We start from the raw sequence: 18171 nt of genomic DNA, 5'->3' as shown, positions 1-18171 counted from the left end.
GTTTATCTATTATATCACCCTGATTGTATTTGCCTTCAATGGAGAGGGGCTTCTCCCCTTCCCTTGGAATAAGGGGTGTATTGTTATTGTGCTGTGGGCTTGAGATGTTTTGATTGTATATCAGGATCTTTATTATATTACATCTAGAGTCTATTTTTGTCCTTATCACAATTGCATAACAGATTTGTTTACCAACTCTGTTCTATTTTTAGCTGTTATCACAATACACAATAATCCAAGCCTGTTCTATTCTTAGATTTATCACAACACAACAATTTGTTTGCCAAGCTTTGCTCATAAATCTATTGTTTGGCCATCACATCAGGGTGGTAATCCCTGCAATGTAACATAATATCTGTTTTTCTAGATGGGTGGCTGCGTTGTAGCTTCTCAGGATACTTGGAGTTGACGTAGTTTTTCTCTGTTCTGGTGCACTACACTCGTATGTTGGCTCGCAGCTTGCAGCTATGTGGCGTGTTTCAGCCTATCGGCGGCAGGGAATGTCCCGTCCTGCTAGCGCCGCTTGCAGCTATGTGGCGTGTTTCAGCCTATCGGCGGCAGGGAATGTCCCGTCCTGCTAGCGCCGCTTATCCAAATCCAGCTGATGGCGGCAGGGAATGTCCCGTCCTGCTAGCGCCACTGGTTCGGATCCTGCTATCTCTTGCAGTAAAATTGGCCTATTTCCAGCCGTTTACACTTATTTGGCTTGTTTCAGCCGGTCCGCAGGCCTGTTTCAGCCCTTTTGGCGCTCAATTCTCCGTTAGATATCAGCGCTGCTCGCGGTTATTCGTCAAATTTCGCTGTCTCGCTTCCACAACTGCCGGATGCAGAGTTAAACTTTGCTGTCCAGGGTGGGTAATTCAGGTTGCTTGCGTCAGTTTTGCCAGATTCACTGCTGGGAGTACCTTAGCCTCAGATACGCGTCTGCTCTACACTTGTGGTTCGCCGTAATCTCACACAGCTGTCACCAAAGTTGTGGTATCCGCCTAGGGTAAATGGCAGACACCAGAGTTCGAATAAAGACTACGGCAGTGTGAACAGACGTGGACACCTTACTATAGAGAAGCTATGCTTCTCTAGCATTCACTAGACAAGAATCAACATCTATTTCAGTTGTCACTTTATTGAAGGTGTGAAGGATACTGAAGTTATATACAACAAACAATAACTACATGGATAGGAATAAATGATCATAACATAAAAGCATTATAATACATATACAATAGTCAGTTTGGGCAATCATGATTCCCCCTCCCTGGAAAGGGTGGGGGGGATTAAGAATACAGTTAACCATAATATAAATACATATGGATTAGGAATAAAGATGGTTAAAGATAAATCATACAGTAAAACATAGATAATTGCAATGGTTAGGTAGATGGCTATCCCTGTCTGGGGCAGGCAGGATAGCCCATGGAGCAGCACAATAGGTAGATAAGCATAGAGGGGTTGAGTGGTAGGTCTGGGTACTAAAGAGGGAAGGTTTGATGATTACTTGTGACAACAACAGTCTGTGTGGGGGCAGGTTTAGATCCTTTATCCTCAGGGTTGAGGTGGTGCTGATAACTTGGTGGTTGAAGGGGAAGGTTCCGGTGCTTAAGATGGGAGAGGGAGGGTTAACACCCCTCCCTCCATTTGCAGGACAACTGAGGGATAAAATCAGTACCGTTATCTGACATCTTTTCAGGTGGCTTCATAATTGTAGAATAACAGGATTTAACTAGGTGCGTAGCATCACTATAATGTCTTGGTTTCTGCATGGTCCAGAGCTGCCGCATACCACAGTATTATACCCAGTTTTCTACGAATATAAAAATGTACAATCATTAGATTAAAACCAGTTTTTTAGTCCGTGCGTTCGGCAAATCAGGGCTAAAAAAACAGTTTTAATCTTACAATTGTACATTTTATATCCGCGGAAAGCTGTTTATAATACGATGCGAGAAATAATTATTCTTCACTCATAATTTATAAACTTACGAACACAGAAAGTAATATTAAATATTCTAATGATCTGTAAAATTAAATTTGTATGTCAAAAGAAAACTGGCTAAGATATGCTTGATTAAATTTAGACAGCCAAACAATACACAAAGACATCCTACTACTTCATGAATGATAAAGATGGAAAATCTGAACAACAAGAATGACAATATCCATCAGTAGCGAAGCTCAAAAATTATGGATAAACATCCATAATGAACTATATTATCTTTAAATACAAAATAATTATTTAAATAAAATCACGAAACCTTTCATTATTTATAATGTGGAAATATAGGAATCGATCTAGCACCACAACCAATTAGTTAATCTGAATGAAACTCTGTGGAAATATGTAAAATGTAAACTTATTCAATCCCTGATAATTTCAGCCGTCTACCTGGACTAGGAGTTGAAAAACAACCTTGAACACTTTAAAAAAGGAATCGATCTAGCACCCCATCCAACAAGCAAATCTCACTGAAACTCTGTAGAAGTGTGCAGAATTTGAATTTATTTAATCCCTGACAATTTTATATATATCTTGATTAGGAATCGAGGAAATCATGAAAACTTAAAAATCTAGGAATCGATCTAGCACCCCAATTAATTGACATATCTTGATATTTGGTGAAAATATGAAGAATGGAAACTTATTTAATCCCTAAAAATTTCAGGCGTCTATCTTGAAAAGGAGCCGAGAAAATCACGTTTTCACCAAAACGTTATAGACGGACAACACATTACAGAGTAGCTTCGCTACGAAAAAAACAAAAGATCAAGACCATCGTTTAAAATTCTTCTGGGGCAATTTATAGAGGTCAAAGCCATATCAAGAGAAGAACTATACGCTTTTTTGAAGTCATAGCAAAGTTTATGTGGACGTCATTTTAACGCCGTATTCGGTCGCTCTTATTTGGCAACTCGACGCCTTACCAGTTCCTAAGAATATCGTTATACTTAGCCATGAACATTTGTATGTAATGTTTTGTAGTCATTATCAAAGGCGTGCTGAAGAGGGGGGGGGGTGTAAAGTTATGCGGTGTAGATACGCCCCCAATATGTGTCCAACCCCCTACACCACCCTGATACAGTCAAGGTAAATACCTGTGCACGTCACTGGTCAACATCAACCACTAATAATGCATGTTGAAATTTAACATGAAAATTGTGTAGCTGGCTAATTTAAGAATAATGGTTGCCTTTTTATAAAGGTCCAGTCGCTAATATATTGTTAGCCGTCCTAAAATTCGGTAGACATTTAAAAAAGATTTAATAAAGATTTCTTTCATAGAAAAGACGACCTTTTAACTATCCAAATTTATCTTCTATAATACAAAGTAGCTTGATGTCTGTCCGTCCGTCCGTCTGAAGCTTAAGATCTCGGTAACCACTGAACCGATCGGATTCTACTCTTTAGGGTATATACCTATTGGTCCTGTGGTGGTTTTAAGCTATTTTCTTGGGGGTGGGACACCCCCAATTCCCCCCCCCAAAAAAATGCACCCACAATCTTTTTTTTTTTTTTTTTTTATTTGCTGAAGATTTCCTTGGTCCTTTAGGTTTTGTAGAAGATTTGTAGAAGATTTCCTTGGTCCTTTAGGTTTTGTAGAAGATTTCCTTGGTACTTTAACGAATTTCGCCTTAATTTTTTTTATCACCTCTTGGGGCAAAGCCCCTAGAGGCTAGGGGCGAAGCCGCTAGTATTTTAAAAAGTAGTAAGCAGCCTTTTTATTTTGTCTTTACAAAGATTTAAAAATACTTCTTTATATTTGAATTATATCACTTAAAATAATATTTTGGCAAAATACTTAAGAAATCAAAATTTTTTAAGTGAACGTTCTGGACATTCTGGTAACGATTATAGAGTTGCTACGCCTTCTAAATCGCACTTAACTACTACAGGAATCACCAATTCAAGTTTGAAATTGAAAGGACATGACCAAATTAACGAAAAGAGCTATCAGTGACAAACAATTCTAAAGGAAAATTTCCTCACAAACCCCTTCCCCTTCTCCTCCCCTTCTTCTTACTCACCCCTCTTCAGTAATATGAAAAAAACAAGATAAACCCCCAGCTAACTTCAAAATGTTTCGTGATTTTTTGTAGAATTAATTGTTACAATAGCTAGGCCTGAATAATTATAGAAAAGCTTTGCTTTCAAAAACAGCCGTTAAGGATTGAAAATACAAATTTATTAATAGAAAAGTTCTACAATGTTTAACTTGTGTACATGGCACACTCATATTCATTTTAACAAAATTTAATTATTACAAAAAAAAATTTATTTTAAAATAAAGAACAATTGAGTTCATAATTAGCGAAGAAGTAAAAAGCTAACAAAATTTTAGATAAAATAATAAAAGTATTCGGTTTTATAGAAATAATAAATTCGATGAATTTTAAATATATTACATTAAAAATCTATTTTTTAAAAAAAGATTTTGGCAAATATATTTAATTTGATCTTGACAAATTTACTAAATTGGAAGAATTTAAAAATCCTCCAAGAACAAAATTTTTGTACATGAAAATTTTTCAGATCTTAATTTTTACTGAATTTCTAATTCAAAAAATTCTCAATATACCTGTAGGTACTAATTTTAGTTAAAAGTTTAAAATGTAAAAATAAATTAAGTAACAAGATTCAAAATGAGATTAAAGCGAAGTTTATAACTAAGTTTACATAAATAAATACATAAAATACAAAATAAATAATTTAGATTAAGTAATTTTTTTTTGTCAAAGATGCTAAAAATATGCTAAATTTTTCTTTTCTATTAAAATATACTTTACTTACGTACATTTAAGGCTAAATATTTCTTAGAGTGTGTATCTAAACAAGCTCAGTGGTGATTCACAAATAAATGCACTGTAAAAAAATAATTTCTTCGTTTTAAATTTTTTTCTTCTTTAATCCTGTCAAACTTTTCTGTTGTTGGTAAATAAACACAAAACTATATTCGTTACCTTTATCAAAATATGAATAGGATATTAGAGTTAATACTTAATGTTGGTCATAATGTTGACTTACATATCCGTCAATATCGTTCTTATGTCCGCGTTGACCAGAACCACTTTAAGCGAAAGTAGGAAAGAAGAATAGTTATTTATCGCATCTCGCAGTATAAACAGCTTTCCGCGGATTTAAAAATGTATAATTGTAAGATTAAAACTAGTTTTGTTAGCCCCGAGATGCCGAACTGGTTTAATATTATTATCGTACATTTTATATTCATAGAAAACTGGATATACTACGATACGATACATGATTTTTCAGTATGGCTTAGAACCGGCTATGATCCAGTGGATATTAATCGGTTTCGAAACCATATTGGAAAATGTTTTTAAAATTGAAATGAATTTTTGACAGTGTTAAATATTGATTATCTTTCTTATTTACAATAGTTTACTAAATGGAGCTATTTCTAATTGAATAATACTTGAAAGGTATAAAAATCTACACATCTAAATTTTATAATAAAAACTATCTATTTAGTAATTGTAAAAAAATTCTTTACCAATTAAACAATATAAAATGAGTATTTCACGTTAAAAAAGGGAAAGGTTTAATACCATAAAAAAGATCTTCTCAAATTTCATAATTTGCAAATTTCATGTTGTAAATTTTGTTCAAAATTTAGTTTTAAGAAATTTATAAGATTTCAAATGATATTAAGACAAATATCCCTAATAAAATTCTAATATTTTCATTGGAATATTAAATGAACAGTCTACACATTTAAAATTAACACTAATTATCCTATGACAATAAATATTTTAAGCAACCAATTAAATCATGAATTAACAAATATAAAGGGAATTTAAAATTTAACATAATCTAAAATTTTCAAAAATCTATGTTGATTTTCATAGATTTAAAAGTTAAAACAAAATTATAAATATAACACCTAGCCAAATAGTTGTAATGTAAGAAACTCTGTTGAGTTTTCTGAAACAATTTACCTAAGATTTAATTTAGAATTGAAGTAAAGATTAAAATTTATAATGAAAATAAAAAATCTAATTTTCTTAGCTTAATTCACAACAGACATTATTTTAGTTGTTCTTGTCACTCGCTCTTGATTTTCCTTATCATTCTAAACATATTGAAGCTTTCCCATGACTATTCTGGCTTTCTTGGGGGTAGGACTACAGTCAACAGGCCTGTCCTTGAAGAAGCCAGCAAAGATCACATAATTATTCACCTGAACATAGAATATATTTATACTAGTGCCATCTATTGATTGGAAATGTAACTATAACATAGAAATCGATATATTATTACTTAGATTTTTCATGTACTCTCATATAGTGATGCTCACATATGGCTTAAAGAACGATAACCCCCATTTAGTTCACCCCCTTACCCCATACTCTTCCCAACTTCTAGATTGACGAACTGACCAATTAATGAGATACACATTAGCAAGCTAAATTGATGACAAATTTTCCCCTGTCAATATATCCATGTAATTTCTCCCAAATTGCCTGGGATTCAACAATGTTTATTCTACATACATTGGTAGTAATTGTATTTGTATGTCCTTCTGTTTTTATATTTGTAATACCCTCTCTCTTAGGTTTTCACACCCTTATAAATTTGCTCTTTCAAAGTCCGTCAAATGGGTAATACGATATATAACTAGAATATGTACTTATGTATTACTAGAGTATGGCTTGATATAATTATATCGCTATTGGCTAGGTTTATTCAATGTTTCATTTACTTTCCTTTAGTTATCTGAATTCTGACTATTAACCCTATTCTTCCATTATCTTCTCCCTGACGATTTCTTTCTTTAAACAATTTTAGATCTCAATATTTTTATTTCAAATTATCGTCCTGAAAGGGTTAAAATGTTTAATTAACTGTTAAATTTTAGTTCAATATTTGACCACATTACGCACATAACGCTAGTATCAAATTATTTTAAAACCAAGTTTTCTTTTATTTACTATATTATAAATTTAAATTTTCTGTTTTATGGATAGAAATATAATACTTTAATGTAATTCAGATAGCAACATGAGATAAAAAAATGAATTTATTCTTTATACAGTAAAATGATGGGTCTTATCGTTCTGGTCAGTGGTCAATGAGAGTTTATTACGGATAATTGGAGCACTATGAGTTTTAAACATTTATCACTTGGAAAACTTGAGCTCATATATAGACATTTATTTCCTATATACATAGATCTGTCATGGATCTTGATGCAAATAAGCAGGCTGTTTTGTAAATGTTAAAAATTGGAAGATTTCATTAAACAAAAGTTCCCGCAAATATAAGTATTAAATAATGATCTAATAATGTTCAAGGGGTTTCGGGTTCGAGCCTGTACCACACTGCGTCCAATCAGAGACTTGTTATTTGTATCTAATTTTCTATGGTAGGCACATGCCCAGGGGCGTCCAAGCTTTTTTATTTGGGGAGGGGGGGGGGGGTAAAATTTTGAAAATAAAAATTTTGGGGGTGCCTACGGGGGGGTAAAAATTGAAAATCCAAAATTTTTTTTGGGGGGTAATCACCCCATTACCCCCCCCCCTTGGACGTCTATGCACATGCCATCAGCTATATGAAATGGGGAATTTCTTTGGCCATTAAACCTTTTGCCTGGCAGTGAAGACTTCAAGACAAAGGTCACATGCAATGAAATGTTACCTGAGGAATATTGTTGACTAGACCATAGTGTTTTCTCAGGAATATTGTTGACTAGACCATAGTGTTACCTGAGGAATATTGTTGACTAGACCATAGTGTTACCTGTGGAATGTTGTTGACTAGACCATAGTGTTACCTGAGGAATATTGTTGACTAGACCATAGTTACCTGAGGAATAGTGTTGACTAGACCATAGTTACCTGAGGAATAGTGTTTACTAGACCATAGTTACCTGAGGAATATTGTTGACTAGACCATTGTTACCTGAGGAATAGTGTTGACTAGACCATAGTTACCTGAGGAATAGTGTTTACTAGACCATAGTTACCTGAGGAATATTGTTGACTAGACCATAGTTACCTGAGGAATATTGTTGACTAGACCATAGTTACCTGAGGAATATTGTTGACTAGAACATAGTGTTACCTGAGGAATATTGTTGACTAGACCATAGTGTTACCTGAGGAATATTGTTGACTAGACCATAGTGTTACCTGAGGAATATTGTTGACTAGACCATAGTTACCTGAGGAATATTGTTGACTAGACCATAGTGTTACCTGAGGAATATTGTTGACTAGACCATAGTTACCTGAGGAATAGTGTTGACTAGACCATAGTGTTACCTGAGGAATATTGTTGACTAGACCATAGTTACCTGAGGAATATTGTTGACTAGACCATAGTTACCTGAGGAATATTGTTGACTAGACCATAGTGTTACCTGAGGAATATTGTTGACTAGACCATAGTTACCTGAGGAATATTGTTGACTAGACCATAGTGTTACCTGAGGAATATTGTTGACTAGACCATAGTTACCTGAGGAATATTGTTGACTAGACCATAGTGTTACCTGAGGAATATTGTTGACTAGACCATAGTGTTTTCTCAGGAATGATAAGAACTTTATGCTTGGACGGTCAATAGCCATGTACCTGTTAAAGTTAAATAATATGATAACAGACATTTTATACCAGTAAATGTTAATTTTCTCATTTGGCCGCCAGGATATTACGTTTTGAAAAAGAAGTTGAACCAATTTTTTTTTGAAGAGATATTTGTTTATAAAAAGCGTTGTTTTATTGTAAAAATATGAAGACGTAGAAAGTCCCTCAAAAAATGTTACGTCATAAAAACGAGAGATTATATCCATATCTTTTTTAGGGGTTTTCTTTCCCTCTCCTCATCCCCCATTTTTATGACGTCATTGAGAGACTTTCTTCGTCTTCAGAAATATACAATTACTGCCATTCTAACTTTGTGCCCAAAATTAGATTGTAACATTGCTTCTACCTGTTGCTATTTGATATTAAAATTTTTGATATGAGCGCAGGAAAATTTGTAAAGATTTTCAACTCCCTTAAATTTAAAAATGCCAATAACTTTTTTTGGGTATTGAAGCTGGAGGCTTCAAATTTGGGGTATTTGGTCTACTTGTGACAGTTTTTTTTTATTTTACATAAGTTTTTACCCACCTTGGATCTGCATTTTCTTGTGCCAGCATGTGTTGAAATAATCTCTTACCCAGTCCACTTCGTTGATGACTCTCTATAATAATATATTAATGTGTTAATAATGTCAATAATTTGCATACTTTAATTGAAATAATAATGCATACTTATCTATCAATTATTATAGATTGAGACAAAAACGAGAACTATTTTATCCCTTCGTAGAGAAAGAAAAATTTACCAACAATTTTAAAGGAGAAATAAGAAGATTTTTATGGTGCCTATATAAAATGACGTAATACTGGCCTAACATTGATTAATTAAAATATATATTGGCCTGTCATTGGTAATTAAGTCTGTGTATTAACTTATCATTTGTATTGTATGATTTAAAGAGTTTGGAAAAATACAGGCGCTTCCATCAAAGTGTACAAACCTGCGACATAGAAGTCTAGAACACAATTTGGAATCATTTCATTGGCCTTTCCCTCGTGATCCATAAGGAACAGCTTCTTGTGGCCAACCTAAAAATATAAATAATGTTTACAATCTTTAAGTTGTGGACGGACGGACAAACGATCGGTTGGTTAGTCAAAATTAATTTATAGTATAGCTAATGACTATTTTTTATTTTTCGTAGGATTTTCCAAAATACCTAAATCTCTCCATGGATTATATATTATTAAATATGATCCATAATCATGGAAATGTGGACTTAACATATCAAAGGTCTAGCTTTAATAGCAGCTAAGTAAATTTTCCCCAAAGTGTAATGGGCTGACTGACGAGCATTCATATATAGTTGTAGCGTCGACAGACGTTCAGACTTTCTGTTAATTATAGAATAGATATGCTGATCTTACCATAGACAAACCAATTCTTTAACTGTAATCACTTTATTTATTACTTATAAGCAAGTTATTATCATGTATTTAATCGAATAGATAGCAATGAATAATTATATGTTATACCTATAGATTATAACCTATATAATCTAAACCCCAAGAACTAAGATTAATAGACTATAACCTATATAGTCTATACCCCAAGTAATGAGATTAATGAGCCTTATCCGAACGCTACTGACGAGGATTTACCTTCAAGTCAGCAGCAATAAAACCCCTCAGCGAACACTTAGTTCAAGCCGAGGAAAGAGACCTTGCCAGTAGCAAGATCAAACCAAAACTAAAGTTAAACCCCTTAGTATTTTAGCAAGTTAGATTGCAAGCAGCAGCTTTATGACAGCTCCCCCATGGTCTTTGCCCTTGTTTAGCTGTCTATTTATTTTAATCCACCCCACAATCTAAACATCAAAGTTGACTAATATATTTAATGGAGTGTAGCTCCCCTTAAACTCACATACCACATAGTGAATTATAGAGTAATTCACTACTAATCATACATACACATAATAAGATTATATAGGTAACCTTAAAAATAATATCATAACTACTTTTGAAGGCGTAAGTGCATTTTGTGTATGTTTACTGGTCTGTAAGCTGTGACAGAATCTGGTTTTAATATAAATGTGCGTGCTACTAAACACAGATTAAATCATGAGTTTATAGACTTTCTGTCCCTCTCTCTCTGACAAAAGTACAGACGGACATGCCAAGTTATAAAATAGCTGAGGTGCTAAAAATAGTTCAACTTACCTTTAAGAGCCCTAAGACAGACCCTTTGCCGTTATTACCCTCTCTGTCAATGAGAATGTAAGCTGTCTATCCTTTACACCTCGTTAAAGAGTATCTCTGCTACTAAAACTATTTTAACTTACCTTTAACAGCCCTAAGACAGTCCCTTTGCTGTCATTGCCCTCTCTGTCAATGAATGTCTAGTCTGTCTATCCTTTACACCACGTTATAGAGTAACTCTGCTACTAAAGCTATTTTAACTTACCTTTAACAGCCCTAAGACAGACCCTTTGCTATCATTGCCCTCTCTGTCAATGAATGTCTAGGCTGTCAGTCCTTTACACCTCGTTATAGAGTAGCATTGCTACTGAAACTATTTTAACTTACCTTTAACAGCCCTAAGACAGTCCCTTTGCCGTCATTACCCTCTCTTTGAATGAATGTCTAGGCTGTCTATCCTTTACACCTCGTTATAGAGTATCTCTGCTACTAAAACTATTTTAACTTACCTTTAATAGCCCTAAGATAGACCCTTTGCTGTCATTGCCATCTCTGTCAATATATGTCTAGACTGTCTATCCTTTACACCTCGTAATAGAGTATCTCTGCTACTGAAACTATTTTAACTTACCTTTAATAGCCCTAAGACAGATCCTTTGCTGTCATTGCCCTCTCTGTCAATATATGTCTAGGCTGTCTCTCCTTTACACCTCGTTATAGAGTATTTCTGCTACTGAAACTATTTTAACTTACCTTTAGCAGCCCTAAGACAGACCCTTTGCTGTCATTGCCCTCTCTGTCAATGAATGTCTAGGCTGTCTCTCCTTTACACCTCGTTATAGAGAATCTCTGCTACTAAAACTATTTTAACTTACCTTTAACAGCCCTAAGACAGACCCTTTGCCATCATTACCCTCTCTGTCAATGAATGTCTAGGCTGTCTATCCTTTACACCTCGTTATAGAGTATCTCTGCTACTAAAACTATTTTAACTTACCTTTAGCAGCCCTAAGACAGACCCTTTGCCATCATTACCCTCTCTGTCAATGAGAATGTAAGCTGTCTGTCCCTCTGTCTGCCGGAATCTGGCAGCTGACGTTATCTGTTGTTTGAGTCCTGGTACAATAGAAAACCATAGATGAAGGTTTGGTAGCTTTTTTTCCCCTCTACCTGTCCTTATGAAAATGTTATAACTGGTGGTGAAATTAGAAACAGAAGGCCATAGTTGAAGGTACAGGTAGTTTTTTTTCCTTTTTATTCCCATTTTTGAATCATATATTTCAACCTTAATAATATCATTTATTTTTTACCATTTAAGTACAGCTGGTCTTTAGATAATTCAGTTTCTATTCTATGTAATTTTTTTGCGTATTATGACCAATTGTGGCCTTATTTTAAAGTAAATTCTATAATAGTTATTTCTCGCATCGTATTACAAACGGCTTTCCGCGGATATAGAATGTACAATTATAAGATTAAAACCAGTTTTTTTAGCCCCGAGTTGCCGAAGGCACGGGCTAAAAAAACCGGTTTTAATCTTTTGATTGTACATTTTTATATTCGTAGAGTGCTGGAAATAATACGATGCTAGACATAGTTTTTTCGTATGGATGAGAACTGGTTCCTATCCACCGGAATCGAATGAATACGAGAAAAAGAATTGTAGTTATAATTGTATGGTTTTCTTTGCCTTGTGCTCTAGCGCTCGCCTCTCCCATGACGTCAAGAATACATCCAACCTAAAATTGAATAATAGAACATTAACATTTATAGAGTGTCAACGATTTAAATTTTGAGAAAATTGATCTGTCACAAATTGCATAAGATACACGTTGCTTAATATTGGGTAGGTATTTAGTTTTCTGTTTATTTTTTAGAGATGCTATTAAAAAAATCAAATTCTAACATAATTAACTACCAGAGCTATCCGTCACGAAAGACAGTTGTACGAATATATCATATATGTAGAAAAACGGACAAATTCAGCTAGCTATCTAGCCTATTAGAAAACAATAATCACCCATTAAAATCAGGAAAAAAAGTTATTTATAGATAGCAACGTATTATTGAAAGCTTTACGAAGAAAATCATGTATAGCAAAGTATACAGATGTTTTTCAACGAATAATAAAATAGATAAAACATTATAAGATTAAAACCAGTTTTAATAAATTAATTAATTAAAGGATTTCAACATCCAGTTAGACCCATGGGTCCGAAAGCCGGGGCTAACAAACCTGGTATTAATTTTATGATTTTTTATTTATTTTATTATTCGTAGAAAAACATCTGTATACTTTGCTATAAATGATTTTCTTAGTATAGCTTCAAACCGTTTCTAATCAAAGAAAATAAGGTTCTAATCCAACGGATATTAATTGGTTTAAAAGCCATATTGGAAATTAAATTCGAGTGTATTCCTTTTCCCAGATGTGCATTGTGCGTATTAGAGTAGCTTCGCTGCTAAATAAGATAAGTTTTTCTCGAATCGTATTATGAACAGCTTTCTGCGGATTTAAAATGTACGATTATAAGATTAAAACCAGTTTTTTAGCCCCGAGAGGCCGGAGTCAAGCGCTAAAATAACTGGTTTTAATCTTATGATTGTACATTTTTTTATATTCGTAGAAAACTGGATATAATACGATGCTAGTCATAGTTTTTTAGTAAGGATGAGACCGGTACTAATCCACCGGATATTAATCGGTTTCGAATAAATACGAGACATACCTGTTGTTGTACTAAGCTGTGGTTAAGGTTGCCTCTGTACCCATCCGGAATCAAATCCGACCTGACGGCCGTTATTTCTGATCCAAATATCAGGTTCACACTGAAGTTAAAGTCCACCATTTTATATTTTGACACTCTTGTCTTATTGTAATTCTAGTAGATTTTTTTCACTGGTTGCGTCTCTATGTAAATTTATCTCTATTGCAACTAGCAAAATTTTATAATTATCACAAATTAGTTGAAATTTGTTTAAAAATTTTGTTTTAAATTCAGGTTTATATATCACATTTTGATGGTATTTTTCTCTGAAATTAAAATAAGTATTTGGATTCAAAATATAAGGCATTTTAATATCAAAATAACTAAATAACATCACAAAAAACTACGTTCGACTGATCATTTTATATAATCTGCAGCTGAATAATCCACCTACTTAGAAATCTGCAACCGAGCTGCACTCTAAAATTAAAAAAAAACGCATTTTAGCCGTGAAGACGTTTAATAGTGCCTATAAAAAATACAAATGATATGCTGATACACAGACTAAATTACCAATGTCAGGCCAGTATACATTTTAATTGACAAATGGTAGGCCAGTATGACGTCATTTTTTTATAGTCACTAAAAAGCTTCTTTAGGAGGACTAAAAATGTAAAGGTAGTTTAAACTGCTTCAAAAAAAAACTATGCAGTCACTGGTCAGTAAGACACCAAAGGCAAAACTATTTAAAGTTTAAAATTCTCCTTAAATTATGCTTCAATTGTTCTAAATTATATAACACATGTATATTCATTTCCGCACAAATTATAAAAATCATTAGAATAGCCTTTTTCTACAGAGATAGAGAGAGGACAATTGGCTGTTTATTACACTAGTCCCCAGTTTTATAATAACTGTTCGTTGGCTTAAAAAAGTACGGGGAGAAAGTCACTCAAAAATCAGACACGTGATGTCATAAAAATGAGGTAGATGAGAGGAGAAGTGGAAAAGGAAACCCCTATAAAATAGACTTCATGTTTCATGATTTTTAAGCAACTATCTCCCCCGTACGCTTAACAACTTTGTGGACTTTTTTTTTAAATCAAATGGTTGGTTAATTGATTATTTACATGTTTGAACCACTAATCTTAATCTACAGAAGGGGTAATTTTGTGTATCATCATAGGGGATGTACATCAGTTTATCGGCCATTTCTTATCCCTTTATATCCTTTTCTACATTTTACAACTATAGATATCTACTTTTTTTATCACCTTTTATAAGGGTGTGCAAATATGAACCTATCTGCAGATGTAATAATTTGCTGCAGTGGATGAACAACTTTTAACAACCATGCAAGTTGTAATTCTAAAAACTGTTTCTAGTATCAATATTATCTTTATATCACAGTAGATTTGACATGCACAATCATGTCCACAAATAAGATTTTTTAAAAAAAGACATTAGTCCAAGAGGGAGTGGATCCATTAGGTTGTTTATTAGACTATGATATGGTTTTCTTATTCGTAGGCTTAACAACTTTAGGGACTTTTATTTAATTTTGATTGGTTGATTTAGTTAGTTGAGTGTCTAAGCGTTTTTTTACCACTAATTGTAATCTACAGAAGGGGTTATTTTGTGTATCATTATTGAGGATGTACATAAATTTGTCGGCCATTGTCTTATCCCTTTAGATCCCTGACATTAATGAGTAACAAAACTACCCCTTCTGTAAATTAAAATAATTGGTTCTATTTTGACCATCTAATAAAAATTTATTAAGAGTATCCAAACTTTTATAGGCAAGCAATTGTGTTAACATTGATATATAAGTTTGGATGCCCTTGTAATTTACAGTCCACAATGTCCCCTACCTCCATGGCCACTGCAGTTTTAACGAAGAATCCTACAATAAAGGACCTTAGGAACACTTTACAAAATTGTGGAAGCACGCATCATTGATCATAATAGGGGGGGAGCAGGAACAATAGACGTATGTATGCTAGACTAATCATTCATAAAATTCAAGTAAAAGTACATTCATAAGTGGAGCAGCACAATGGCGTGTACAGGGTTTAGCCAATGGGTGTGACTTTTTAAATTTGATACCCCACTTAGCTGTTTTAGGAGAGTCTTTCAGGGAGTTGTAGACTGTTGTCAAGGGTGGTGCAGAGGGGTAAGGGGTTTGTACACCTAGGGGGGTGTATCTAACCCCCTTAATTTTACCAATGCAAGGGGGTTAATACACCACTCTTCTATACGCTTCTGTTGAAGCAATAGCAAAATGTTGTAATCTAAAGAAAGTATAATAGTTACATATACTTCTTGAAAAATAAATAGTAGGGAGAAGAAAGGGATGTAGTTTACCCTTGGAAATTAAAAGATTAGTCTACATGTTTTAAGTCTAATATTAACTAAGAAATATCTCATACATAGTTCAATATCCCACAGATAAGAAAAATATTGGGGGATAAAAAGAGTTGTACCTCAAGACTTACTCCTTGAAAAACAAATAATAGAGAGAAGAAAGATTAGTCTATATGTAATGCGTCTAATATTAAGTAAAGGAAGGTGTGGTAGCTACATATCCTACATTAAAAAGGTGTGCTTTCAATTCCACGCATGTATCAAATTACTAAGACATCGTTAATTGCTTCATGCTATACTCGTTCATCAAGTTATTAATGTTTTTTTTTTTATACAAGAAACAACATTGAATATAATATTATTGAATTGCTACATTATTTTTAAAAATATAACAGTCAATTGATGTATATTGTATACCTCCTATTATATCAAACAAAAGTACCTTTTCAGCCCGTCAAAAATAAAAAGTACACAAGGGTTTTAAGCAAGGATATCAGAAAATTTGCAAAACTTTGGGAACCAGTGTAATTTGTCCCCTCCATTCTTCCCTGATAAATCCGCAACGCCCTGAGCCTTAAGCTTGAATGCTTCAATTGCTTTTATGGTCAAAATAATTTCCTTTAAACAATTATTATATACATGATGATTATGAATGGTCATCTTAATTCTAGTTTCCGATTGTGTACATAGCACCCTCATCCTATCTCAATATTTACTACTAGCTAAAAAAGCTTCGAACTTTAAAAAATTTTAAAAATTAAAACTTTTATTGTATAATGTATAAATCGTTTAAATATTATATCGCTTTTCCATTTGACTGGAGTAGCTGAAAATAGCTTTTGCAATAGTTGGGTTATCTGTTGTACAACTTCGGAAATTAGGCAAGAAAAAAATGGGTAATTAATTTTCAGTTGATCTGATGAATATTAATATATATGTACATATCCATTGTGGTTTTATAGACAGTTGACCTCAGATATGAAAATGAGTAAGAAATGTTGATTTTGAACCGCTTTGAATCCAGCGAAATTCTTGACAAAAGAAAAAAAATATTTCTCTGATTTTTAATTTCTTTTCTTCCCTCCAATATTCAAATACTATCAAAGTCAAAACTTTAAACTCAAGTCCTAGCCAAGTAGCCCATTAAAGCCAAAATCATTTAAGTATAATTTTTGTCAGGGATCTAAAGGGATAAGACATTGGCCGATAAATTGATGTACAATGTACATCCCCATTTATGATACACAAAATAATCCCTTCTGTAGATTAAAATTAGTCGTTAAAACTTTTAAAAATACTCAACTTAATAAATCAACCAATCAAAATTTACGAAAGTCCCCAAAGATGAAACCAACGAATAAGAAAATGTCATTTTAAAACTTTGGGTACTAGTGTAATAAACAGCCCATTGTCCACACGCTTTCTGTGTTTTTGTACTTTGTTATTTATATATATTTTTCCAATACTGTACTTTTGTCTACCTATTTATTTTGTCTGACCAAGTGTCTATAAAAACATTTTAACAGCGAAGCTTTTCTATAATTGGGGTCGGTCCGTCCGTCACAGACAGTGAGCTCTTTTCGTTAATTTAAACAGGTTAGAATTGTCTTATCGATTTCAAATTTTGCATGGTGATTCCTGTAGTAGTTAGGTACGATTTAGAAAGCATAGCAACTCTATAATTACTACCAGTATGTCCTACGTCCATTTTAAACATGTTGATTTTTTTACTTTTTAATAACTTATTTTTATGTGATCTAATTATCCGATTGTTCTGATTTTTGGTATACTGGTTCCTGGGACAACAGTGTACAATATAATAAGCAAAGCAACTCTATAATTAAGTCTTAAAAATGTAAGTATTTCCATAAACATTATCCTTTATCAAGCTTCGCTTTTATGGATGTTGTCATCCTTGTTGAATCTGTCTATTAGATAAATTAAAAGTCTAGATGATCAGTCTCTTTGATCGGACCAATAGGAATATAGCAAAGGAACAATCCGACCCTTTATCTATAATACAAAGTAGAACGATGTCTGTCTGTCTGTTTGTCTGTCTGTTTGTAGCGAAGGATCTCGCTAACCGCTAAACAGATTGGGTTCTCCTTTACAGGGTAGCTTCTCATAGGTCCCGGGAAGGTTTATAACTATTTTCTGAAAAAATGAAAAAATACCCCCCCCCAAATTTTTTTTTTCTTTTTAAAACTAAAATTTAAAAAGTGGGGTTGATTACCCCCCCCCCCCCAAAAAAAAATCCCCCCCCCCCCAATTTAAAAAAAAAAAATTTTTCTTTTAAATTGGTTTGATTAAACCTCTTAGGGCAAAGCCCCTAGAGGCTAGAGGCGAAGCCGCTAGTTAAA

The 18171-nt window shown here is 33.5% G+C and overlaps 1 protein-coding gene across 1 annotated transcript; it reads right to left on the bottom strand.

Moving 5' to 3' along the window:
* Nucleotides 1-4156: 4156 nt before the first annotated feature.
* Nucleotides 4157-13767, bottom strand: LOC145319732 (alpha-tubulin N-acetyltransferase 1-like). The gene is made up of 7 exons (XM_080162047.1): nt 13466-13767; nt 12427-12475; nt 11734-11852; nt 9539-9626; nt 9127-9199; nt 8505-8586; nt 4157-6191 (listed from the first exon to the last, which is right to left on the bottom strand). The coding sequence occupies exons 1-7, from the start codon at nt 13583-13585 to the stop codon at nt 6084-6086; spliced, it is 639 nt and encodes a 212-aa protein (XP_080018173.1). The 5' UTR covers nt 13586-13767; the 3' UTR covers nt 4157-6083.
* Nucleotides 13768-18171: the final 4404 nt, after the last annotated feature.

The sequence above is a fragment of the Acartia tonsa genome, chromosome 5, assembly GCF_053477335.1.
Source record: "Acartia tonsa isolate MP-2025a chromosome 5, ASM5347733v1, whole genome shotgun sequence".
In the NCBI taxonomy this organism is placed as follows: Eukaryota; Metazoa; Arthropoda; class Copepoda; order Calanoida; family Acartiidae; genus Acartia; species Acartia tonsa.
The sequence above is the reverse complement of the archived record's forward strand: the minus strand, read 5'-3'. Positions and strand labels throughout refer to the sequence as shown.